The sequence below is a fragment of the Bos mutus genome, chromosome 12 (assembly GCF_027580195.1).
Source record: "Bos mutus isolate GX-2022 chromosome 12, NWIPB_WYAK_1.1, whole genome shotgun sequence".
Lineage (NCBI taxonomy): Eukaryota > Metazoa > Chordata > Mammalia > Artiodactyla > Bovidae > Bos > Bos mutus.
The window spans coordinates 50,729,975-50,755,549 of NC_091628.1; the positions used below are offsets into that span (position 1 = coordinate 50,729,975).

At 40.5% G+C, this 25,575-nt stretch overlaps 1 protein-coding gene across 14 annotated transcripts in view; it reads left to right on the forward strand.

The window, feature by feature from the left end:
• LMO7 (LIM domain 7) overlaps positions 1-25,575 on the forward strand; it is a 219,057-nt gene that overhangs the window by 136,543 nt on the left and 56,939 nt on the right. For 13 of the 14 annotated variants that reach the window (XM_070380597.1, XM_070380601.1, XM_070380593.1 and 10 more), the window contains 3 exons: positions 15,319-15,349; positions 16,336-16,449; positions 20,330-20,528. In XM_070380597.1, the coding sequence (XP_070236698.1) occupies positions 15,319-15,349; positions 16,336-16,449; positions 20,330-20,528 (344 nt within the window). Of the gene's footprint in view, positions 1-15,318; positions 15,350-16,335; positions 16,450-20,329; positions 20,529-25,575 lie in introns of those variants that run through there. The other variant, XM_070380599.1, reaches the window with a different exon arrangement.

Genomic DNA, 25,575 nt, shown 5'->3' on the forward strand with positions numbered 1-25,575 from the left:
TAAAGGCAGGTGGAAAAGGGGATGACAGAGGATGAGATGGTTGGATGGCATCACTGACTCAATGGACATGAGTTTGTGTAAACTCTGGGAGTTGGTGATGGACAGGGAGGCCTGGTGTGCTGCAGTCCATGGGGTCACAAAGAGTCCGACATGACTGAGCAACTGAACTGAACAATACTATATGTTCAGTGTTGTTCAAGGGTCAGCTGTATATGAATAATGTTTATGAAGGGAAAATAGTCCTCAAAGGTAACTTTGAAGGCAGTGAGACAAATACACAAAGTATATTAATGTCAGTAATGGATATAAGTGGATGAGTAATGGGATGGCTCGATATTTGTAGGAGCTATTGGATCTCTAAAGTGTTTCAGGGACATGGCATTATCCTATGGGAGTTTCCTGGAATTTGACCTTTAAGAGTTAAATATGTGACAATTTCTGGGCATTTGAGGCTGAAGGAATAGAATATATTTAGCTCTGGAGTGAGGGTAAACTTGTCCTGTTGTGTTAGACTTGTTTGACTAAAGTCAGAACAGGATGCAATAGGAAATGACTGAAAGATGGAAATGGAGATGTAGCTAAAATTAATTCAAGATAAAGCCTGGAGAGCCCTAGGATTTAGTGGGAATGAGAGGGAGTAAATGTTGTGGTCAAAAATGGCCCCTTAGATAGGATTCTAGGTGATGGTAGAGTAGATTTTTAGAAAAGGCTGAAGATTAGTCTTTTCTTCCTAGTGGTATTTTAGTGCCTGTATTTTAAGTAGTTAGCCAGAGATGAACAGAATTCTGTCTCTGAATTCATGAAGTTCACGATCCGTGAAAATCACAGTCTTGTGGGAGAGACGGGGAAGAGAATTTAATGGAGTGCTTTAAGAGCTTCCCTGGTGGTTCAGATGGTAAAGTATCTGCCTTCAATGCAGGAGGCCTGGTTCGATCCCTTGGTCAGGAAGATCCCCTGGAAAAGAGACTGGCTACCCACTCCAGTATTCTTGATTGGAGAATTCCCTGGACAGAGGAGCCTGGTGGGCTACAGTCCATGGAGCCGCATAGAATCAAACTTGACTCATCGGCTAGCACTTTTACTTTGAGCTTCCCTGGTAGCTCAGATGGTAAAGAATGCACCTGCATTCTTGGGTAAAGAACTCTGGGTTTGATCCCTGGGTCAGGAAAATCTCCTGGAGGATGGAATGGCAACCCCCATCCCTGCCCCACCCCCCACCCCTGTATTCTTGCCTGGAAAATTCCTTGGACAGAGGAGACTAGCAGGCTATTGTCCATGGGGTTGCAAAGAGTTAGACCTGACTGAGCACCTGACACTTTTAAGAGCCATGGAAGTACCCACAGGCTCACATGAGAGAAGCCACTAGAAGATAGGAAAGGTTCTGAGGCTGGTGACACTTAAGTTTAATCTGAAAGAATGAACAGTTCAAAAATGGAGAACAGTCAAGGGCCTTCCAGGTAGCAAAAACCTCCTATTATCTCTTATGTGGAGGTGGGAGAATTCACGGCTATTGAGAGGGTCGTTTTATAGAAAAAGTGTTGGGCTTATGCCGGGGCAGGCCAATAAATGTGGTGGCTGAGAGAGGGCAGATGATGAATATGAATGCCATATTTTGAACTTTACTTGAGGAAATAAACCATAAGAAAAAAGAATTTCAAGATAGGAGACAGAGAGAGGATTCTATTTTAAATAGAGGGTTTTTCGGCAATCTCTGGGGAGGAGGAGGAGCGGTGGGTGAAGACCAAAGAGAAATACACCTGAGTGAGAAAAGATGAATTCCAGGGGGGTTCCCTCCTACCTCAGTCGGTAAAGAGTCTGCCTGAAATGCAGGAGACCTGGGTCCGATCCCTGGGTTAGGAAGATCTCCTACAGAAGGAAATGGCAACTGACTCCAGTATTCTTGCCTGGAGAATCCCATGGATAGAGGAGCTTGGCAGGCTACAGTCCATGGGGTCTCAAGAGTCAGACACGACTTAGCGACTCAACCACCATGGAGAGGTTTAGGAGCTAGAATTGATAGGATTTGGTTGGTGGGGAAGTGAGAGTTTGAGGGAGATGTTGTTTGGCTTAGGTCTTAGATTTCTGGCTCTGAAATTTGGTACCCTTCATCAGTGCAGAGCATGTGAAAGGATGAATAGGCTTGGGGATTAGATGATGCATGCACTCAAAAAGACATTAAATTTAAATTCTGGGCTGAGATAATGCCAGTGAGAGTATAAAGGGCATATCTGAGAAAAGTTGCCTGGGAAGTATTATTTGAATTCGGTTCAGACTGAATGTTGTGGAAGGCAGAGAGAACAAGAAAAAACTCATTAGATTCATTAATCTTGGAAGTTTCGAAAGGTATTCACAAATAAAGTGGGAAAATTGAAACTGATTGTAAGAAATGTGAACTGCTCTGAAGGACATCGGGATTGAATGTGTATCGAACTTGAAAGTTAATTGAAGAAGGCAGGGTTATATTAATCTGAAATTGGAAGTAATTATAGTATTCCTTTGAAGCATGTCCCTTCTTTCTCGGTGACTCATACAGAGTGATTGGTGGTAGTTTGAGAATCTGAAATTTGAAGTGTTGTATGGAAGACTAAGAAAGAAATGGCACATCAATGGAAGGTGTAAATGGAAAATTTAAAATAATGCACGGTATTAACTCTCTAATGAAAGGCAGCTTTATACAGATTGCAAGGAAGATAAATCATAATATGTTTTCAATTTAATATTTTGTCTTTCTCAGACAATTAGTCCATTCCTCATACTTCATTTACATCTACCAGTGAGATAGATTGGTTTTGGTTTCAGCTAATTTAAGGCCCACGGAACCTTAAGTATACTTTATGAAGAGGAATTCATTAAATTCTTAGATCCTCTGAAACTGTGGATCTGTGGAACTGTGGTTCTCAACTGTGGGCAGTTTTGCTTCCTCCCTCCCTCCCCGCGGGGAATATTTGGTAACATCTTAGACATTTCCGATTGTACTGACTAGGGTGAGGGGAGGTATCCAGTGAATAAAGGCAAAAATGTTGTTTAACATCCTACAATGCCCAGGATAATCCCCCACAAAGAAGAATTGTAAGGTTCAAAAGGGTTATATTGTTAAGAAACTCTGTTTTAAATTTATGTTGCCCCTATGAACCTTTGGGTTAGATAAAATTGTGAGAAATTTAGTGATTTTTTAAAAACACTAAGATAAAAGAGGCTTATCTAGGACAGGCAAAATTTAGTTCTAAAGTGATTTATGGTACAGGGAGGGAAGTGGGAGGGTGGTTCAGGATGGGGAACACGTGTACACCCATGGCGGATTCATGTTGATGTATGGCAAAACCAATACAGTATTGTAAAGTAATTCAGTTCAGTTCAGTCGCTCAGTCGTGTCCGACTCTTTGCGACCCCATGAATCGCAGCACGCCAGGCCTCCCTGTCCATCAACAACTCCCGGAGTTCACCCAGACTCACGTCCATCGAGTCAGTGATGCCATCCAGCCATCTCATCCTCTGACATCCCCTTCTCCTCCTGCCCCCAATCCCTCCCAGCATCAGAGTCTTTTCCAATGAGTCAACTCTTCGCATGAGGTGGCCAAAGTACTGCAGTTTCAGCTTTAGCATCATTCCTTCCAAAGAAATCCCAGGGCTGATCTCCTTCAGAATGGACTGGTTGGATGTAAAGAAATTAGCCTCCAATTAAAATAAATAAATTTATATTAAAAAAAGTGATTTATGTTGAACTTGGGCTAGAGATTTTTTTGAGGGGGGGCATGGTACTGATTTTTCCCATGGTGGAAATTAAAATTTTGAAACAAGTCTCACCTATAGGCAAGGGAGAATAATGTACATACAAGCAACATGGAGACTTTTGAATGTGTAGTTGAATCAGTAGTTTGGAATACACTTCCTTGACAATGTGGGTTTGTATTATATACATATAGCACGTTTAATATAAACTACAGTTAAGGAATTGGTGTAATGATGTAATAACTTACTAATAAGAATTTACACCTTATTCTTTCAAGTTCATCAGAAAGAAAATAAGTATTTGCGTGTTAAGCACTTTAAATATATTTTGTTTAATTTTCACAAATTTGAAGGTAGATATAATTCTCTTTTTTGCTTTTTTTTTAGGTCAGAAAATATACCTCAGGAAAGTAACCAAAATGTTTTCCCATTTAATCTTATTTATGCTTAATTTATAATCTTTTTATTTGTATTTGATGGATACTTGCCTTATAGAAACCATACTCATAAAGGCTTAGCTGTGGTAAGAACAGGTAATCTCTGCCTTGCATTTCTCTGAGAATTATTGTGATATATTTCATTAACTTAGAAGAATTTCAGAAAATGCTTTGACAATTTTCTCTCTGCAGAATCCCATAATGGGTTGTATGTTCAAGATAGTACAATACCCATTTAGATTTTGCCAGAAAAACTAGGGAGCTTTTGCCATTGTCTTTGAGGGACAGATTTAGGCAAGAAAGTGTTACTGCAATAGATTGATTTTGAGCCAACACTTGGAGAGAATATTGAGAGACATTTATATTTCAGGGTATTACAGAGAGACTTATTTTTTAGGATTAAGAAAGAAGTAAGCTATTAAAAATATATTAAGGTAGAAAGGGTGACTATACTAATGCTAAGTCAGGGATCTTAGTTCATGGCTCTCAGTCTCTGAAAACTATGGATCACATCGCGTCTTAAATAGCTTTGTGACTTTAGGAAAGTCTTTAAGCCTTTGGAGTCCCAGTTTTCTGCTCTGTAAATCATCAGAGTATTGTGTGGATTAAAGGAGATAATGCAGTATTGTCAACATAATGATTAATATAAAGTGCTTAATAAAGCAATTATTATTAATATACATGATATAATTAAGCATGAAGTGGAGTTAAACAGAACACAATTGGGAAATACTTCATTAATATCAGAGTCCCTTAAGATTTGTGCCAAAAAATGTGACAAAGTAAATTTTTCTTAGTGTAAGTAAAATGGATCTCTTGTTAGAGGACTTACCAGAACTTCAATTTTCTATTATGTACATTTAAGAAGAAAATATGCAACACTTGGCAAAAAGTTTTGACCTTATGCTCCATTCAATCTGCCAGTTTCTCCTGCTTCATGGTACACGGTTTGAGAAATACTGACTTGAAAAGTTCTTCACTTGGCACATTATTGTTCCAGTATAGAAGATTTATAACAATAGTGAACTTTTCTTATTGGCTCTACTGAGCATGAACTTAAAAGTCTGCAAGGGCACCTGAGCCATGTAGCTCAGTATTCTCTTAAATTGTCTCGTTAGAAACATTAGTGGTTTTGATGAGATTTTTGTTGATGTTAATACTTCATTCTTTTTCTTCCTTTGGAAAGAAATAATTAATAATTTGGTAATTGTGTATATGTGTGTAAGATATTATAAGGGTTAAGAAAGTAACATAGCAGTAATTTCCTAACACTCATCCTCATTTCCCTCTCAATAACATTTTGGACTATTCCCTCTGTCTGTCTCTCCTTCCCTCTGGCGTTAGCTCCCATCCTATTGGCTAGTCCTTCTCTTTGCTTTGCTGGTTTCTCCTCTACTTCTAGCCCTTATGCATTGGGTTTCTCAGATCTCAATCAATCCTAGACCTCTTGTCTAGCTATACTTGTCTCATTGTAGCTTTATGACTTTACACTTTATACTGACAACTCCCCAGATTATATTAGTATCTCCAACTTAGATTTCTAGCTTCAACATCCTCCTTGTATGTCTAATTACCAGTTGCTTCATATTTCTGTTTTGTCTGTTATGTGTCTCAGACCTCCCATGTCTAAAAACCAAACCCACTGTTTCCATTACTGCTGCTACCTGGCATTGTTACCTATCTATGTACCCTATCTAGGTACTGATACCCAGCTCTAGCCTATGCTAACCTGCCATTGTTACCTATCTAGGTACCCTATCTAGGTTCTGATACCCAGCTCTAGCCTATGCTAACCTGGCATTGTTACCTATCTAGGTACCCTATCTAGGTTCTGATACCCAGCTCTAGCCTATGCTAACCTGGCATTGTTACCTATCTAGGTACCCTATCTAGGTACTGATACCCAGCTCTAGCCTCTGCTATAATTGATAAGTGTCAGTATTGATATATATTTTGTATAATTGAATGCATTTGATATAATTCTTTGATATAATTGAAGCTCATAACTCCATTTAGTAAAAAGAGTGTGCATCATGGACACTAAATTCTGTATTCAGGAATTGTCTGTTTCTGGGTTACCATCTATCTGGAGATATGCATGTGTGAGTCTCAATTGTGAAATCAGTTTTATATAATAGCAAACATATTCCACAAAAGTAGAAATGAAGATTTGCAAACAGGCTGTGGTTGAGGGAGAAACAAAACCCCGCTTTCAGCTCCCGCAGCAGTGCTGTTCGGTTTCATTTTCTAAGGGGGACTGTGTGCCAGTGTCCTCGAATGCATGTTTTTTTCTTTTTCCCCCTTTCTCTTTAAGTGAAACTTAGCTATTCTTAGTAGCGTGTGGGAGGGGTATGAAATTTAATAACAAATTATTTTTAACGAGCTGGTACTTACTCATTTGTCATGTTTGGAATCAGCGTTACAGTTGCTAGGGCAAAAACTGTTGGATTTCCAAGAGTTTTTTCTCACATAGGTAAGTACAGAAATCATCAAGTTTATCTATTTGTGCTCACTAATTATCTCCAGATTTGGTGTTATTTTCTCAAGTGCCATTTTTACAGTTGTCACAGTCAGGTAGAGCTCATTCTGTAGCCGTGGCAGATGAAAAGCTCTGAGTCACGTGTGCATCACATTACTGGAAGATTGTCAAATGGATACAGTTTCAGTTTTAGGGATGAAGGTGGGAGGAAAGAAAGAGTTTCAACTTCACTTTTAAAAATGCAGCTTACCTTCTGAGAGAAGGAAAGAATACAGTATTCTGAGAATTCATCTTTAACTTTTGTCCGCACATCTCTTCCTCCTTGTATTTGCCAGTCACGAGAGAAAGATTTTATGGGATGCAGTGGATGAGCTCCCATGAATAAAAATGTCTGTTAATAGGAAAAGGAGCCATTACCTGGTACATTCCTAAAAGCCTTCATTTGGAATAAAAACAGGCTCTTCCCTCAGATACAGCTGTGTCTTTGCGACCCCATGGGCTGTAGCCCACCAGGCTTCTCTGTCCATGGAATTCTCCAGGTAGGAATTATGGACTGGGTTGTTATTTCCTTCTCCAGGGTATCTTCCCGACCCAGGGATCGAACCCAGGTCTCCCTCATTGTAGGCAGATTCTTTACCATCTAAGCCACCCGGGAAGCCCATTTTCTCACTATGCTTCTTCAAATTTCACTCAGTATCCTGAACAACCCGAAGAATTCCTCCTTTCCCCTCCATTTGGAGGCAGCCTCTCTCGTTATAGAAAACGATGCCACCGCGATTATGAGAAGAGCATCTGCTTTGAATGGTCTCAGCCATCTCCCCCAGCCACACACATGCCTGCTCCCTCACCGCACACATATCTGACAGATTGAAAGCAGATACAACCCACACACTTTCTCTACTGGTGACCACTTAAGAAATCATGATTCAGGGCCTCATTTCTTGCCATTTTTAAAAACGTTGTGAACAGGTGGCCAGACTTCATAAGCAACAGCTGGAGGGCACGGATAACTCGGTGGCTTGGAGGAGGACCAAGTATCGTGTGAGCCCAGCTTCTCTCATGTCAGCCCCGTTTCCCCAGCGGCATACCGGGTCAGCTGGTGCCGCCCAGGGCAGGGCAGGGCAGGGCTAGCGCTGACTCTAAGGGTTGGGTCCACACCCTACTCTGGGAAGTGGCCTCAGGAAGTGGATGCCTAGGGGCATAATCACCCCAGTGAGTTGCAGTTGTTCTGAGGAACAAAGGTAGAGGCTTATCTGGGGCCTAGAAAAGGGGATCATGGGGACTGTAGGATTAGGGAGAGAAAGAGGGGGAGTGTGTGTGGCCGGGAGGAGACTGGGTCGGGTAAGAAATTATGCATGTGTCTCCTGTTGAATCCTTGTAGTCAGAGAAGCTGGAGGTAGTGGGAGGTGGTACCACACTGCTCATCTCTCCTGTCAGGATGTAGGGAAGTCTTCTCGCATCGTACCAGAAGCAAAGATCTTCTATCAGAAATTACAGCACGAGGTTTCAATCACACACTTCCGTGTGTGATGGTTCAGTAAGACAGCTGTGTTTGAGGTTGAGGTGGGCAGGGAGAGGGCTGGGATTTGAGAGGAGGGATGGTTTTGGGGCACAGAGAATTCAGTGCTTAGAGGGTTTTGAGATTGAGATTGGGGCAGAACATGAGAAGAGTGAGCCTGGCAGTGCTACCAGTGAGAAGTTAGTACCTTGAAGAAAAGATGTATCAAAATATGGAGGACGAACATAAAAAGAGAGTGGGATTTGGTTGTAAGCTCTGTGAAGCTTTATCTCATTGGGGGTGACAGCTTCTTCCAACTCTTTGTCCTTGATCTGCTGGACTGGCTCTGTGAGTGGCTTTAGGTGACTTTTTGTTGTTGTTTAATTGCTCAGTTGTGTCTGACTCTTTGCAACTCCATGGGCTGTAGCCCACTCCTCTGTCCATGGGATTTCCCAGGCAAGAATACTGGAGTGGGTTACCATTTCCTTCTCCACGGGATCTTCCTGATCCAGGGATTGAACCAGTGTCTCCTGTATTGCAGGTGGATTCTTTACCACTGAGTCACCAAGGAAGCTTAGGTGACTTATATGTGAACATTTGAATGCTGGGCGGCTCTCAGCCACGCCTGTGGTTGACCCCCCCCAGGGTATAGCCATGAGTCAGGTATGGTCCTAGCTCTCTGCAGTCCCACAGGAGAGATGCCTGGAGAGGCTGAGGTGGGTGCATGCTTGTGGGCTTGTTGGGGAAACAGAACGTATTGGAAATATTTTTAATGCAGCCCTAGAGTATAGCTGGCTGTACCAAATTATAATAAAAGGAGAATCTCACCTTTTAACACTCTGTCCCCAAACTTTGGTATCAAATATGAGGGAGATAGATTTTGGCCACATACACACATTTTTTCCCCCTCAGATTTTTGACCTTTTGGAAAATGGAAGGATATTGGCCTGGGCAGTCCCTGGTAGATAGAGGGCGGGTGAGGAGGGCTGGCTTGGGGCCAGCGTGGATGTTTGGCCAACAGCAGTAATACCACGCTAGTTTGCCTTGCTCTTTATTTGACCTTATACTTGAAATACTTTCTTGTTCAAAGCTTTCAGAGAAACAGGGAAAGGAAAGCAGATCATGAAAGAGTGTCTTGAATTGTGCTTCACAGAAATGTCTCTTCTAGGGGAAAACGTGTGGGGAACGTGCCCGTCCCCCGGTAACTTCCCCCCATCACGCCGTGTGGTTGAGATGGATGACTGGAGGGTAGGCTTGAATTGTTTCCTTTCCTTGATCTGCTCGGGTTAAATACTTTCCAAATGTCTCTCTTCAGCCCAGTGAGACGGGTGTGTGGTTTCCAGGTGAGGCTATGGAGACGCGGTGTTAAATACCTTGACTGCATTCTCACAGCTGCTACAAGTGGAGCCAGAAATCACACCCAGGAGGTCTGGCCCCAGAGCCTGCCCTCCTAGGTGAGCTGCCTGGCATGGGGTCTCCTGATGGAAGCCAGAGCATCCAAATGAATTTTATTTCCCTGGTCTTTTCCTTAGATATGGTACTTCTTCCTTTTTTAAAAAATGTATTAATTTTTGGCTGTGCTGGGTCTTTGTTGCTATGCATGGGCTTTTCTCCAGTTGTGGCGCATGGGGACCAAGCTCTCATTGCAGTGAGCAGGCTTCTCATTGCAGTGGTTTCTCTTGTTGCAGCGCATGGGTTCTAGGGCACACAGGCTTCAGTAGCTGCCCCATGAGGGCTCAATAGGTGTGGCACACAGGCTTAGTTGGTCCATGCATATGGGATCTTCCCAGATATGGGATCGAACCCGTGTCCCCTGCATTGGCAAGCGGACTCTTTACCACTGAGCCACCAGGGAAGCCCCAGATATGGTACTTCTTGATTGATGATTTGTACTAGTATTTTAAAATAGCCTTGAATAAAGAAAAGATCAGACCTAGAGCTTCCCAGTTCTATGTTTACCTTGAAACTGTTAGGATAAGGTGGTTACTGATGGATCTTGTTCATAGATGGGCATTCTTGAGCTTTTGTGACTCTTTTCTTCCTGACCTCTGGCAGAAAGTTCAGAGGTCTGTGATTAACACATGTCTTCTGGTTGTTTGCTGGGTAGTGAGGCGATGACAAGAGCTGTTCCGTTAACAGAGTGGAAGATGATATCTATGTTGCTGTTGCTGCTGCTAAGTCACTTCAGTCATGTCCGACTCTGTGCGACCCCGTAGATGGCAGCCCACCAGGCTCCCCCCATCCCTGGGAATACACAGAGAAGTATTCAACATAGTAATTTTTCAAACTATTAATGTTTCATCTCTGTCCCTTTTTATGGTAAATTTGGATGTCAGGGAAGGTTTAGGTTCTTTGGCCTTTGTCTTTCAGGACTTTGCTGGGAAGCTTTTACATCACAGAGATTAGCGCTTAATCTCTGCACTTTGCAGCTCCTCTTTGTTTTTGAATCTGTGCCTTTTTAAGGTTATTGATCTATGATTATAAATAATTCCTTTTATTGAAGTTTTAAACAAAGTAGCTTTACAAAGAAGCACAGATTTGAACATCAGGGCAATTGGAGTCAAAATTGGGTGTTGTAAGTAAGCTAATGCAATTTAACTGTTAACATCACATAGGAATTTTCCTGAGCTTTTACCTTTTCAGGCTTTCTCTTGCTAACTTACATTTCTGTAAGCTAAAAAGATATGTTCAGATTAGTGCTCCTGAGCATCTGTGTGCCATGCACCGTGCTAGACATTTTTAATAAAAATATTTTAATGGCCTTGTCAGGTGGTAGACCCTGTCTTAAGACACTTGGGGTATGGTGATAAATAAAATCACAAAAATTCCTTTTGGGTGATAAAGAGATAATAAATGAATGCATGCAGTTGATGGTTATAATACAAAAATAAAGCAGGGATGAGAGATGGGGAATGTCAGGCAGGCTGATTGCAACTTAAATGTTGCAGTCCAGCATGGCTTCATTAGGAAGCCTTTGTGGGTAACTTGGTAAGTAAGATGATCCCTGCCCTCAGACAGCTTACAGTCTGGTGATAACTGATGTTCAGTGAGCACTTAGCATATGGCTAGGGACTCTGCTAAGTACCCGGGTACTTTTCTGATGATTTCCTGAAATACTGGCCATTATTTCCAGATTCTCCAGAAGGAAACTGAAGCATCGAGAGTTAAATTGCCAAGATGATCATAGCTCTTGGGATGTACATCTGACCCAAAGACCATCCTCCTTTCTTTTTCAAAATTGGAATATAATTGCTTCACATTGCTTTGTTACTTTCTGCTATGAAAGTAACACAATGTGTTCACTTCAATGAAACGAATCAGCTGGTTTTACACATATATTCCCTCCCTCTTGAACCTCCCTCCTGCCCCCTCATCCTTCTCACCCCGTAGGTCATCACCGAGCACTGAGCTGAGCTCCCTGTGCCTTACAGTGGGGTCCCACTAGCTCCATGGTAGTGTATATATATCAATCATAATCTCCTAATCTGTCTCACTCTCCCTTCCGATCCTGTGTCTACGTGTCTGTTCTCTATGTCTTCATCTCTAGTCCTGCCCTGCAAATAGGTCATCTGTACCATGCTTCTAGACTCCACATATATGCCTTCACATATGACATTTTTCTCTTTCTGACTTACTTCATTCTGTATGACAGACTCTCTAGGTCTGTCCATGTTATATACTGTGCCAACAGTTGAAATATCTGTTATAAGGCAGTAGTCTACTTGTAGATCAGATTTGTCTAATTTTTGGTTGTGTTGGGCTGGCCAGCATCTTTTATGGTGCATGGAGAGGCTGATACCATGAGCTTCCCCTCAGCTCTCACGCTTGTTCTCTTTGAAAGGCCTGGAGGTTGTGCCCTGTGGCCACAGCAGGCAAAAGGAGCTGCCTAGTTTTCGACTTCCAAGCAGTGGGATGTGTTTTTATGTGTATCAGAAGCTGGCCTCTATTGACTTCTGCAAATCATTGACTACTTGAATTCCTGGCATTACATTTCAGTGATAGAACAGCAATTTGGCCGGCCTGTGTGTCACCGTGTTCAAGAGCATGTTATAAATGCTCATGGTCAGAAAGGAATGTGAAATGAGGGAAAGGTTATAGTGCCAAGGTCACGGTTTATTGTGAGTGTTTATTCCCAAATAGGCCATACCCTGTGTTTACAATTTTTGCTTTATTATAATAAAAAGCCAATGAGTGTGTTGGATTAGAAAGCTTCAGAGAAGGCTGTGTGGAAAGGAGGTCAGGGGTTCAAGAGAGCTCTGTTGTTCCTTCTGCCCTCAGGGTGCTTATGAGAAAAGTGGGATGCTTTGCATTGAATGTTAATAGTGCGCTGGTTTTCAGCCTAGTATATGCTTTGTGTTGAGTATTGATGATTCTTTGTGCTTTGATTAATGTGTGAGGTGTGTATGTTGGCCATTAATATAAAAGGAGGCTGCAGCCATGAAATTAAAAGACACTTACTCCTTGGAAGGAAAGTTATGACCAACCTAGATAGCATATTCAAAAGCAGAGACATTACTTTGCCAACAAAGGTTCGTCTAGTCAAGGCTGTGGTTTTTCCTGTGGTCATGTATGGATGTGAGAATTGGACTGTGAAGAAAGCTGAGCGCCCAAGAATTGATGCTTTTGAACTGTGGTTTTGGAGAAGACTCTTGAGAGTCCCTTGGACTGCAAGGAGATCCAACCAGTCCATTCTGAAGGAGATCAGCCCTGGGATTTCTTTGGAAGGAATGATGCTAAAGCTGAAACTGCAGTACTTTGGCCACCTCATGCGAAGAGTTGACTCATTGGAAAAGACTCTGATGCTGGGAGGGATTGGGGGCAGGAGGAGAAGGGGACGACAGAGGATGAGATGGCTGGATGGCATCACCGACTCGATGGACGTGAGTCTGAGTGAACTCTGGGAGTTGGTGATGGACAGGGAGGCCTGGCGTGCTGTGATTCATGGGGTTAGAAAGAGTCAGACACAACTGAGCGACTGATCTGATCTGATATATTTTATACCTTTGTTATTTTTTATTATTGGTTTCTATTGATTTTTTTTCCCCTACTTCTTTGGAAATGTTGATTTTTTTTTTTTAACACAGTAATTTTCTTTTTACTCAAGAGATAAGCCCTGGTTTAAGTACTTGGGCTGTGAAATTTATTTGCTTTTTTGAAATATGTATCTATTTCTATAAGTGTATTTTGAGTGTACAGTTCACAAACTTTAGAGATGGAATGCACATAAGTAGGCAGTACATTCAAAATATGAGAACTAGATCAAACAGACCAAAATATAAGAAATAATTGGCTCCCGGAAGTGCATCACTTTTCCCAGTCACTTCCATCCTCCCTACCGGAGTGAACACTATCCTGAGTCTTAAGATCTTGTCTTTGTTTTGCCTGTTTCTGTACTTGACGTGAATGGATAATACAGCCTGTGCTCTGCCTGGCTTCATTTGATTCCCAGTGTTGGTGAGGTTGAACCATATGGCTGCAGGTTGTTTGTTCTCATAGCTACAGAATATTTCATTGTGCGAATATCCCATAATCGATCCATTCAGCTCTTAAAGATGTTAATATATGTTATGTGTGTATGTTTTCTATGTCTTACACACACATTGTGTGTGTGTATATGCTCAGTCCTTCAGTTATGTCCAACTCTTCACAACCCCATGGACTGCAGCCCCCCAGGTTCTTCTTTCCATGAGATTTTCTGGGCAAGAATACTAGAGTGGGTTGCCATTTCCTCCTCCAGCAGATCTTCCCAACCCAGGGACTGAACCCACATTTCCATGTCACCTGCATCGCAGGCAGAATCTTTATCTCTGAGACACCAAGAAAGCCAGTGTGTGTGTGTATATATATATATATATTTTTTTTTTTTTTTTTTTCCTTGTAAGTATACTACTATGAGGAGAAGGCAATGGCACCCCACTCCAGTACTTTTGCCTGGAAAATCCCATGGATGGAGGAGCCTGGTAGGCTGTAGTCCATGGGGTCACTAGAGTCGGACATGACTGAGCAACTTCACTTTCACTTTTCACTTTCATGCATTGGAGAAGGAAATGGCAACCCACTCCAGTGTTCTTGCCTGGAGAATCCCAGGGATGGGGAAGCCTGGTGGGCTGCCATCTATGGGGTCGCACAGAGTCCGACACGACTGACGCGACTTAGCAGCAGCAGCAGCAGCATACTACTATGGCTCTTAGACTGGAAAGCTACATTGAAGGGTATCTAGCTCAGGGTCTTGCATCTCTCCTGAACCAGCAATGATTCTGCTTAAGTCTCTGGAAAGCACCAGTAGTTTAGAGTGACCTGTTTGTTAATGAACTCGTGTATTTGTCTTCCACACTGTGGTCACATCTGTTTCTTTAACTTTTCCCATAAATATCATGCCTTTTTATAGGGGTTGGGGGGGGACTCATGATGCTTAGGAAAAGTGAAAGTGAAGTTATGCAGTCGTTTCCGATTCTTTGCGACCGCATGGACTGTAGCCCACCAGGCTTCTCCGTCCATGGGATTTTCTAGGCAAGAGTACCGGAGTGGGGTGCCATCACCTTCTCCAGGGGATCTTCCTGACCCAGGGATCAAACCTGGGTCTCCCGCATTGCAGGCAGACACTTTACCCTCTGAGCCACCAGGTAAACTCATGATGCTTATAACACAGGCAGTGATTTATGGCATTTAAAAAGTTGCACTTTTTAGCATCTGCAGGGGTTCGGTCTCTGAGCAATTTTCTCTGAGGAACTTCAGTGAAAAACCACCATGCACAATGGAAAAGAAAACTCCGTGCAAAATTACTTTGTTTTTCCTATTTACATGTTTGCCTTTCCTGATTGTTTTCTGCCGTGACCATATGTTGATGTCTTTCCCCTGTTGGTTGAATTTAAACATTGTTCACAATGAACATTTTAAAAATGCAAATAGCACATTTTATAAATCAAGCTGTAATAAATGAAATAAAAAAAGACAACCTTGCTTTTAATAGAAAACTGACCATTATATTTCATAAAATAAATGAATATGGAAAAATCCTCTGATGGATAATACACCCTGTAAAGGTTCTGAACTTCCAGGTGATATTAATATTCATAGAACTTTATAATACAAACGAGTTTTTTTCTGGTTAATAATTAACAATTTCAGGTTCATAGATATTACTTAATGAATATTTTCTTTTTTCTTCTTTACAGGCAAGAAGAGACTGATAGGAGAGTGAAAAATGTAAGATACATATTTAATGGAACATTATAAATGGTTTCTTACATGTTCTGTAATAAGGTAGTGAGAACTAAAAATATCTGATATATTCTCTATCCTTTTTCTAATGGAATTTTTTTAGAAACAAATTCTCAATATGCTTAAATATGGTTGAAACGTGTATTCTCTGACCTCATAGTATAAGAAGGTGGGTTAAATTTAGGAAGTGAGTCCTTACATGTTAGTAATGTGGTAAAGGCAGATAAGGGCTTCCCAGGTGGCGCTAGTAGCAAAAAACTTGGCTGTGAAATCAGGAGATGCAAGAGATGTGGGTTTGATTCCTGAGTCAGGAAGATCCACTGGAGGAGGGCATGGAGACCCACTCCAGTATTTTCGCCTAGAGAATCCTACGTAGAAAGGAGCCTGGCAGGCTATGGTCCATAGGGTTGCAAAGAGTTGGACATTACTGAAGCGACTTAGCATGCATGCAAAGGCAGATAAACAGGCTATAGGATTTTTAGGAGAGCAAGTCAGAAGCCACCAAAATCAGACTTTAAGGAAAAACACTAAGTGTTTAAGAACTCTGAGGAATTAGCCAGTGTAGACATGTCTATAGTATGCTGCATATTAGAAGAATTTCTAAAAATGTGACAGCTTTATTTAAAAATGTGAAGCTGAGAATTATTGATTTTAAGTGTTTAGTCTGTAAGTTTGTTGGAAAAATATTGTCTGAAAAGTTTAATTGGTTTTCTTCCTATGAATTTTTTCCTGCTTCATGTGTACTGGTAGAATGTACAAATACCTGTTGGGGGTCTAAAGCTTTTGGTGTGAGAATGTGCTCAGAGAAGAATAACATTTTTGATGACTCTTCTCCTTCATGTAATTTAAAAGAAAATCTACTTTTCAATGATATGGTCTTTTATCTAGTGCTCACTTGCATTTGAGCTTGCTATTAATTACTAAATTGACTCATCTGTTGTTTCATGGCATTTTTTTTTTTTTTTTTTTAGGTTTTGATAACTTTGTACTGGCTAGGAAGAAAAGCACAAAGTAACCCCTACTATAATGGTCCCTATCTTAATTTGAAAGCGTTTGAGAATCTTTTAGGACAAGCTCTGACTAAGGTAAGGAAACTCTTATCTATATGAGACACTTACTCTAACTAATAGTTCTTATCTTCCCCTTCCTCTCTTGTTTTCATGTGCCCTCTGCCTTCTTTTACTTTTTCTACAAAATATGGTGGCTCTGATGGGGATGGAGGATTGTTACTTACCTGCTGACTTCATAAGTCACCACCAAGGAGTGAGTATTTCAGACCAGTTTTCAGGATATATAATATAGGTATAGGTATTTATTTCTTAATTTTAGGTAACTCAGTGAGATACTCATTAACTTTCTTTCTTCAACACTTGATATAACCCAACTGTTTCTATATTCATTATGAACTTGACCTGTAACTGCTTCAGGCTATTAAAATGTGTGTATGTTACTCAGTTTCTTTATCTTATTGTCTTGCCATGGGTCACTATATCTCTAATGTCCTTATTCCAATATCTTCACAATTCTACCATGCAATGTCTGTTTTCTAAAGAGTAGTAAATGCTGTTACATGAAACTTGATAAGATTTTCAAGTTAGAATCTTTGATTTTAAACACATTTCTAGTCCTTCATATTTTGGAATCAGTGTTGCAAATATTGAGTGTTTAAAGACTGTTTGAAGAGGGTCAAGTGCCAAGGCTAACCAGAGTTGGCCAGATCTTCATTCATAAGATCCAATGGGAGAACTAATCGCCATGGGGGTATTTCTGTAGGAGAATCTGCAGTATTCAGAAGAAAATATGTCATCAAAATAATTTGTCACCATCTAATTAATAGTAGTTGCTTGATGGGTCTTTATGATCAGTAAATGATTCTGTACCCATCAGGCATTTAACATTAGTCTCTGGCACATTGTAAGGATATAATAAATGCTAGTTACTATGATTGGAAAATAGACGTTCTAGGCCAGGATGAAAATGATCTCTTTGCCTTATAACTACTCTCATCTTTAGTTTTGCCTGAGCCCAGCCATATATATTATAGAGAAATGAAATTATAGTCTTGAAGGTTAGTGTATTCCTTCTGAATTTTTATTTTTAAATTGTAAGAAGTTGATAATATCCTATTTAAAATCCTTAAAACAGTTAATTCAGATAATTGTTGAGATAATATCATGCCTGGGCATTATATGAGGTGTTGAGAAAGCACTCACACAAGGGAGATGAACCATCCTTAGAGCACAATTGTTTGATGCAGACAGATGAACAAGTAGGTCAGTGCAATGGTGGAGGGCAGGGCTCAGAAGGATGAATGTGGTGGGGCTTCGAGTGTGAGCAGAGTTTGCCTTACAGTTTTTTCAGCTAAGAAAACATCCAGTTAAAAATAACATGGGACTTTGGCCCTTGCATTCGTGTTCTCTTCACAGCCTTTGGTTCTTTTTATGGCAGTGTGACTCAGGTTCAGTAACCTTCGTAGAGTGCGCTGGGAATGCTGTACTTGAGTTTGTTTCCTGCCACCAGTGTCAAAACCAGAGTAGATACACAAAGAATTTGTCATAGGTAGAGCTAAAGCTGTGGTTCCATTCCATTATTATGGTGGGTGGAGAGCCATAAGAGATATGTCAGTATATGGTTTGCATCTGTTCTGTTAAAATCAAAATCGTTGTGTTCATCAAACTTTTCTCCCTTAACTAGTTATGCTTAATGGCCAATCTAAAATATGAATAAAGAAAAAATACTTGCAGAGACTTCCGTGGTGGTCAGTGGTTAAGAATCCACTGCCAACGCAGGGCACACAAGTTCGATCCCTGGTCTGGGAAGATTGTACGTGCCACGGAGCACGTAAGCCCATGTGTCATAATAACTGAGCCCCTGCGCCCTGGAGCCCGTGCTCCGCAACAGGAGAAGCTACCACATTGAGAAGCCTGTGCACGGCAACTAGAGAATAGCTCCCACTCGCCACAAGGAGGGAAAGCCTGAATGCAGCAGTGAAGACCCAGTGCAGCCAAAAAAAATTAAGTGTTTTTTTTTTTTTTTTTAATTCTTGCAGAAAACTGTTGACCTTGAGTCATCCTATAAGTTGTAGGTGACTCACTTTAGGTGACTTGTCAGAGGAAAGTCCTTGGTGGGGGGGCTGGGTAGGGGTAGGAACCAGGCAACAGGGCCAAACTCCGGTTCTTTTACAACTATGGTGGCAGGTCGTCATTAACTTTTAACACTTACTAGGTCAAAAATCATTTCCTGTGTGTTGCACTCTAAGGCTTCAACAAATACGTGTTTAAGAAACCTGATGAATCTAAAGATTTACTTCGAATTTTAAATTTTATATTTTTTGAGAAGTATTTTTGTGGCACCAACACTGGTCCCAGCTTCTGCATCTGCTTGGAGATAGAGTACAAGGTAGGCGCTTGCATTTGCATGACGAGATGTCAAGTCTAATTTCAGAGTGTGTGGCAGATAAAATATATAAAATCTCAAATAAATCTATTGGACCTTATTGGCACTTAAACACTTGTCACACAATTCAACCACAAATTGACCTCCAGTCTTAGCCAAAAGTATGCCACAGATAGCTGCTAATTATTCATTATAAACCTTTTTTCTTCAACTTTTCCCACATGTTGAAAATATTCATAATTCAAAATTGAAAGAGTAGTATAACAAATACCCACCTATTTTCCATCAGATTTAATCATTAAGCATGTCCCACATTGGCATTATTTAGGTATCTATCCATTATTTCATGTAGATTTCAGGTTGCTTACTCCTAAATACTCAGTATGCTGTTCTTAACAGTAAGAATATTTTTCTGTATATCTACAGTGTCTCCCAGACCAAAGAACATTCATGAATATTCCCCATTATTTAATATCCAGTCTATATTCAGAACATCCCAATTGTTTCCCAATTCTGTTTTGTAGCTTCTTGTCTATATAATGATTTAATGAAAGGTTCACATATTACATTTGATTGTTAAAGAACCTCGGAATTCTTGTCTCTGTATTAGTATCATTATCTGAAAATAACATTTCTGATTTTACTGTAGTAACAAGATTACCTCTACTGTATTAAAAAAGTATAGAGTTGCTAACTATTCACTGATTATTGTATATGTTTATTAAGCCTTTACTATGCTAAAGGCTTTATAAATTTATAAATTTTCTTAGAGGAAAGTTAGTTAAAAGTGCTTATTTTAGTGAGTTCTATATGATTTACAAACTGATGGTTAATAACATTTACTTTATTTCTATATAACTGATATAGGAGCCAAACAAATATTTCATCTAGATACAGGGGAAATGTTTTATATATCAGCAAACAAGTCTGCTTTCTTTGGTTCAGATCTGGTTTTGTAACCAGTGAGCTTTCCTTGGTTCAGATCTAGTTTTATAATCTGTGAAAATAGACAAGTTTGTGAAGTGTATACCTGTTATTCTTACCCCTCTCTCTTTTAAAACTTTTCTTTTTGTTGAAGATCTTTGTTATTTTTTTCTATTTGTTCAATAGAAATGACCCCTAATATTTCCTGGAGGTAGGCTGAATGCAGTCTTATTCTTTTCTCCTTTTGGATATCAAAATTAAGGTTGACTTTTCTCTTTGCCTCCTTTTATGTTTATTGCCAGAAAACTAAACAGGAATTGATTTTAGCTCTTGAATGTTACTCTACTTATTAGCTGTTCTTTGACTGAAAATTTCCTCATTATTAAATAGATTCTATCACCTTACTAAATAATATTGGGTACCTCCATGTTGTCACATGAGTGCTAAAGTATTAAGTCATGGGAAAACATTGCAGATTTATATTCTGATTTCTATCAAATTTTTTTCTGACATTTCACTGGGAAATCTCATTGCCTCATCTAATCAGAGATAGCATGACTCGAGTTATGCAAACAAAGATGCCATAACTGATGACATTTTTGGAAGTTTTTGCTCAGTTACTATTCCTGAACAAATGTCCTCTAGGCACTTGAAGAGTCCAGCTGCCTGAAGAGGAGTGGCAGGGACAGTGGTTGCAGCGACATCTGGGGCCCTGAGCGCGGGGAGCTTCTGGCTTCTCCAGGCAGCTGTAAGAGGGAGGACTCGTTTGAGAGCTTGGACTCTTTGGGATCAAGATCATTCACAAGCTGCTCCTCTGATATCACGTTGAGGGGGGCACGTGAAGGTGAGTTGCATTTTGGACTTGACAATTTATTTTTATTTCTTAGTGTACTGAGAGAAAATTGGGAATGGGAGAGAGTAGAAAAGTGGAGGGAAAATTATTGAGACAAAAACTTCACCAGGAAGTATATATCGTGGAGACTGGAATAGAATTGAGGGTATCTTGTCTTTCCTGTCTTCCTTGGTCTCTCCTTCCTTCCTTTTCTCTCTCTCTTTCTCTGTCTCTCTTGGTCTTTCCTCACTATATTGCCACTTGAGGGGTGAAAGTTTCATTTTTTCAAAATCTGTTTTTGGAGGGGATTAGGGCAGCAGTAAAGAATCTGCCTGCCAATTCAGGAGACTTGGGTTCAATCCCTGGAACAGGAAGATCCCTGGAGAAGAAATGGCAACCCACTCCAGGATTCTTGCCTGGAAAATCCTATGGACAGAGGAGCCTGGAGGGCTCCAGTCCATGGGTCCCAAAGGAGTCAGACACAACTGAGCGACTAAACAAAAGGGAAGAGACAGTTAACTATGACCTGTTTTATCAGTGACAGTCTATCCTAATTCTTTTTCCTCCGTATTCAGGGTTAACAATCTCTGCCTCTGAGGCCTAATAACTGATATGTCTAGACATAGAAAAGAAAGTAAATAAGATTCGTAAAAGTGTGTTTTAGTTCCTGAATAACCTTCTTTCTTCCCTTTTCTTTTTTTGCAAAAGATAAAAAGCTTCTAAGAAAAAACAGGACACTAGTTTAAAAATTATCACTACCCAAGAAAAGAAGTGATTGATAGCTGTCTTGATAGAATATTATGCTAAGCTTTGGTTGATTAAGGAGCAACACTGGCATTGTGTTAGAAAGCATCTTTTGCTTCTGTCATGGTCAAAGTCAATCCAGAACGAGTAGGAAAGGAACATGTTAATGAAAGTCATTCTGTTGTGGGAAGGAGTTTTCTTTCAAAATCCCAATGCACAATCTATCATTTAAATACAAGTCTTTTTCCTATGGCTGTTGGGTGGCGTCAGAAATTTCTGACTGTAAACCTTTTGTGATTCAGATTTGACTAGATTGAAACCGTAAGTGAAGTTTCTTGAACTATTTCTGTGTTTCACCAGCAACATGAAAATATTGAGAGTTCTGGTTGTGAGTTTGTGCTGGATTGTTAGAGATTTCACTTGTCTTGTTTATTTTGATTATATTTTTATTTTAAATGTTTTCCTGCTTTTATTATAAAACATTTTCAAACATAGCAAAGTTGGAAGAACTTTATATGCCTACCTATGTACCTGCCAGGCTTCCCCAGTGGCACCAGTGGTAAAGAACGTGCCTGCTGATGCAGGAAACATAGAGACATGGATTTAATCCCTGATTGGGGAAGATCCCTTGGAGGAGAGCATAACAGTGCACTCCAGTATTCTTGCCTGGAGAATCCCATGGACAGAGCAACCTAGTAGGCTACAGTCCATAGGGTCCCAAAGAATTGGACAGGACTGAAGTGACTTAGCATGCTCGTACCTGCCCTAGTTCTATCATAACATTTACCATGCTTGCCTTTATTACACACCAAGCTCCTGTTCTCTAGGCATTAATTATCCATTTTATTTTTCAAGGCACTTCAGAATACATTACACTTGTTTTTAAATGCTTTAGCATGCAATCATGAGCTAGAATTCACCTTTTATTACTACTGTTTACTTAATTTAAATTTACATAAAAGCAGTGTACACTGAATTTGTTTTTCCAAAGTAAAATGAATCAGCAAATATTATAACTCCAAATTATTTAGCTTTTTGAATAGGGATAGCTTTTAAAATTTTGAAAAGTGAATGGGATGGGGGAAGGAGAGGATGGGACAAATTGAGAGAGTAGCATTAACATATATACACTCCCATGTGTGAAATAAATAGCTAGTGGGAAGCTTCTGAATAACACAGGGAACTCAGCTCCATGTTCTGTGATGACCTAGAGGGGTGGGATGGGGGGTAGGAGGAATGCTCAAGAGGGAGGGGATTTATATGTTTGTATACACACACACACACACACACACACGGGCTTCCTACATGACTCACACACACACACACACACACACGGGCTTCCCACATGACTGACGCACACACATGCACACGGGCTTCCTACATCATCACACACACACACACACACACACACAACACATGCTTCCCACGTGACTGAAGCGACTTCACATGCATGGGCTTCCCAGGTGGCGCTGGTGGTAAAGAACCCACCTGGCAATGCAGGGGATGCATCCCATTCCAGTATTCTTGCCTGGAGAAATCCATGGAAAGAGGAGCCTGGCGGGCTACAGTCCATGGGGTCTCAAAGTGTCGGACACAACTGAAGGGACTGCGCATGCACGCATATATACTTATAGCTGATTCATGTTGTTGTACAGCAGAAACTAACATGACACTATAGAGCAATTATCCTTCTATTAAAAATAGAAATATATTAAAATTAAAAAAAAATATTAACGACAAAGAAAAGTGAATAGCTATTTAAGTTAACCTTTTAAATTACTGCTGTATTTGTTGGCTGTTTGTGATTTCGGTGTAATGTTTTCATAGCCCAGATGACTCTTCAGATAGTTTTAAGGAACTGAATCTGAGTTCATAATTCATCTGAGTGATTAAAGCTGTGGATGCAGAGGTTGAAATTCTCAACCTAGTATATTACTTTGTCTGGACTGAAGAACCTAACACATGCTTTGTTTGGACTTATGTCTGGCCAACAATAATAAACCCTGGAGAAGGGAAAGGCTACCCACTTCAGTGTTCTGGCCTGGAGAAGTCCATGGACTGTGTCTTTGTAGTCCATGGGGTCACAAAGAGTGGGACACAACTGAGCGACTTTCACTTCATAACAATAATAAAGGGGACATGCATCGAAGGCGTGTGGGAGTTTATAGCCTCTGGTCAGTTCACATGCAGTGGTTCAGTGATGTGAGCCTTCTCCTCAGACACTTGTTGGGCTGGGTGCCTGGTCCCTGTAACGAAAAGCAGAGGGTTACTGTTGCACTGCTTCCTGATCGTGGGAAAGGAGTTGCAGACCTTGTTTGAAGAGGGTGGATGTGAAAACTTGGTAATTACAACTAAGGAAGGAAAAAAAAAAACCCTATAAGCCCTCTAGGATGATAAAACTTTTTTTTTTTTTTTGATCAGTCTGTTGAAATTCTGCTACCTACACCAGATTCTTTGTAGTCCCAAATTGATGATCAATAATATTGATGATAAGATTAATATTTTTAGGTTAATGAATTACAAAGTCATATTCCTAAGTTATATAGGAAGCCTCTGTTGACAGATTTAAAAAAGTGCAATCTAAAGGTTGAAAATTATGTTTTATTTAGCAGACTTGCTGAGAACTTAGCCCTGAAGACAGCCTCTCAGATAGCTCTGAGGGACTGCTCTGAAGAAGTAAGGGAGGAGCCAGGATATATAGGAGTTTCTGCTAAGAGTCAGACACAACTCAGCGACTTCACTTTCACTTTTCAGTTTCATGCATTGGAGAAGGAAATGGCAACCCACTCCAGTGTTCTTGCCGGGAGAATCCCAGGGATGGGGAGCCTGGTGGGCTGCCATCTATGGGGTCGCACAGAGTCGGACACGACTGAAGCGACTTAGCAGCAGCAGCAGCAGCAACCAAAAAACAAAAAAGCCCCAAAACACCTACGTAGTCAGAACATCAAAAGATTACTATTAATTAAAGAAAAACCAGACATCTCAGCTTAATGAATTTCAAGCTTTTCTGTATATAGGAAGATGCTGGAGACTGAGCTTATTGAAATCATTCCTTTGATATGCACCTTGCCTAGTGACTCAGATGGTAGAGTCCAGCTGCAATGCAGGAGACCCAGGTTTAATCCCTGGTTCGGGAAGATTCCCTGGAGAAGAAAATGCCTACCCACTCCAGTATTTTTGTCTGGAGAATCCAATGGCAGAGGAACCTGGCGGGCTATAGTCTATGGAGTCGCAAAGAAGTTGGACACAATAGAGTGACTAATACCTTCAACGCTAGCACTTTACTACCTAGGGCTAGTATCCTGTTTTTATCCACCCCGAAGGCCCTCAGGGCACACAGTCCTGGATGGCTGCAGTGGCTGATGGCTTGATGGCTGAAACAGCCTTTGTTTATTGATGGGGCAGGTGATAGTTTTCATCCACATCTCTTACCATAACAAGAATATTTGCCTACTCTCCAGCATACTGTAGTGGACTAAAAAAAAAATTAACTTAAAAAATTTCCAAAGTGGACCTTATCTTTATACTTAAAATTTTTCATGTACAAAATTTTAGTAAGAATCTTGACATTTTTTTCTTACTTACAAGAAATGTATTCATTTCGGAGGCAGTAAAAAGAAAGCACCAGATTATTGACTGTTAATATTTCTGGTGATACCTGGTTTTACTTCCTCCCTTTTTGCCATGACTCTCCTTTCCCTGTTCCGGTCTCAAGGTCTCCTAGCTGTGTGTTCAACTGCTTCCTGTAGGGTTCTCTCAGTGTTACTCTCTGTAGACTCCTGCCAGCAGGGAAGAGGGGACAGACTGCCTTTGGCTCAGGTTAACCTGGAAGTGTTCTTTTGCTAAGAGCAGGTGGCTCCCAAGTACTCAGCTACCAATCTACTGAAGACCATAGCATTTGCAAATTGTCTTCACACACACACAGGCAGGAAAAAATGGGCAGGAAGGGAGACAGCTCAGCTGTATCTATAGTGTTTTGTACGTTCATTTCTTCCCATGTATTTAAAAGGACAGACTGGCTTTTTTTTTTTTTTTTTTTTTTTTTTTGAGAACAGAGTAGTGTTTGTAGTTATCTGACCTTGAGGTGTATCAAATTGTATTCTTTCAGATATGTGCATAAATGATATTGAGTCAAAATAGAAGGTTCCCAATATTTCTGTGACCACTGTCAGGAAATGCCTTGAGTTCTGTGGTCTCTTAATATTCCTTTAGGACTTTAAGAGTCATTTGGTCCAACCACGTATGTTATGTGTGATTCTTGCTCATAAGGGTCTCATGCGTATCTGTCAAACTTCTTTGTGATCATGTGCTTTTT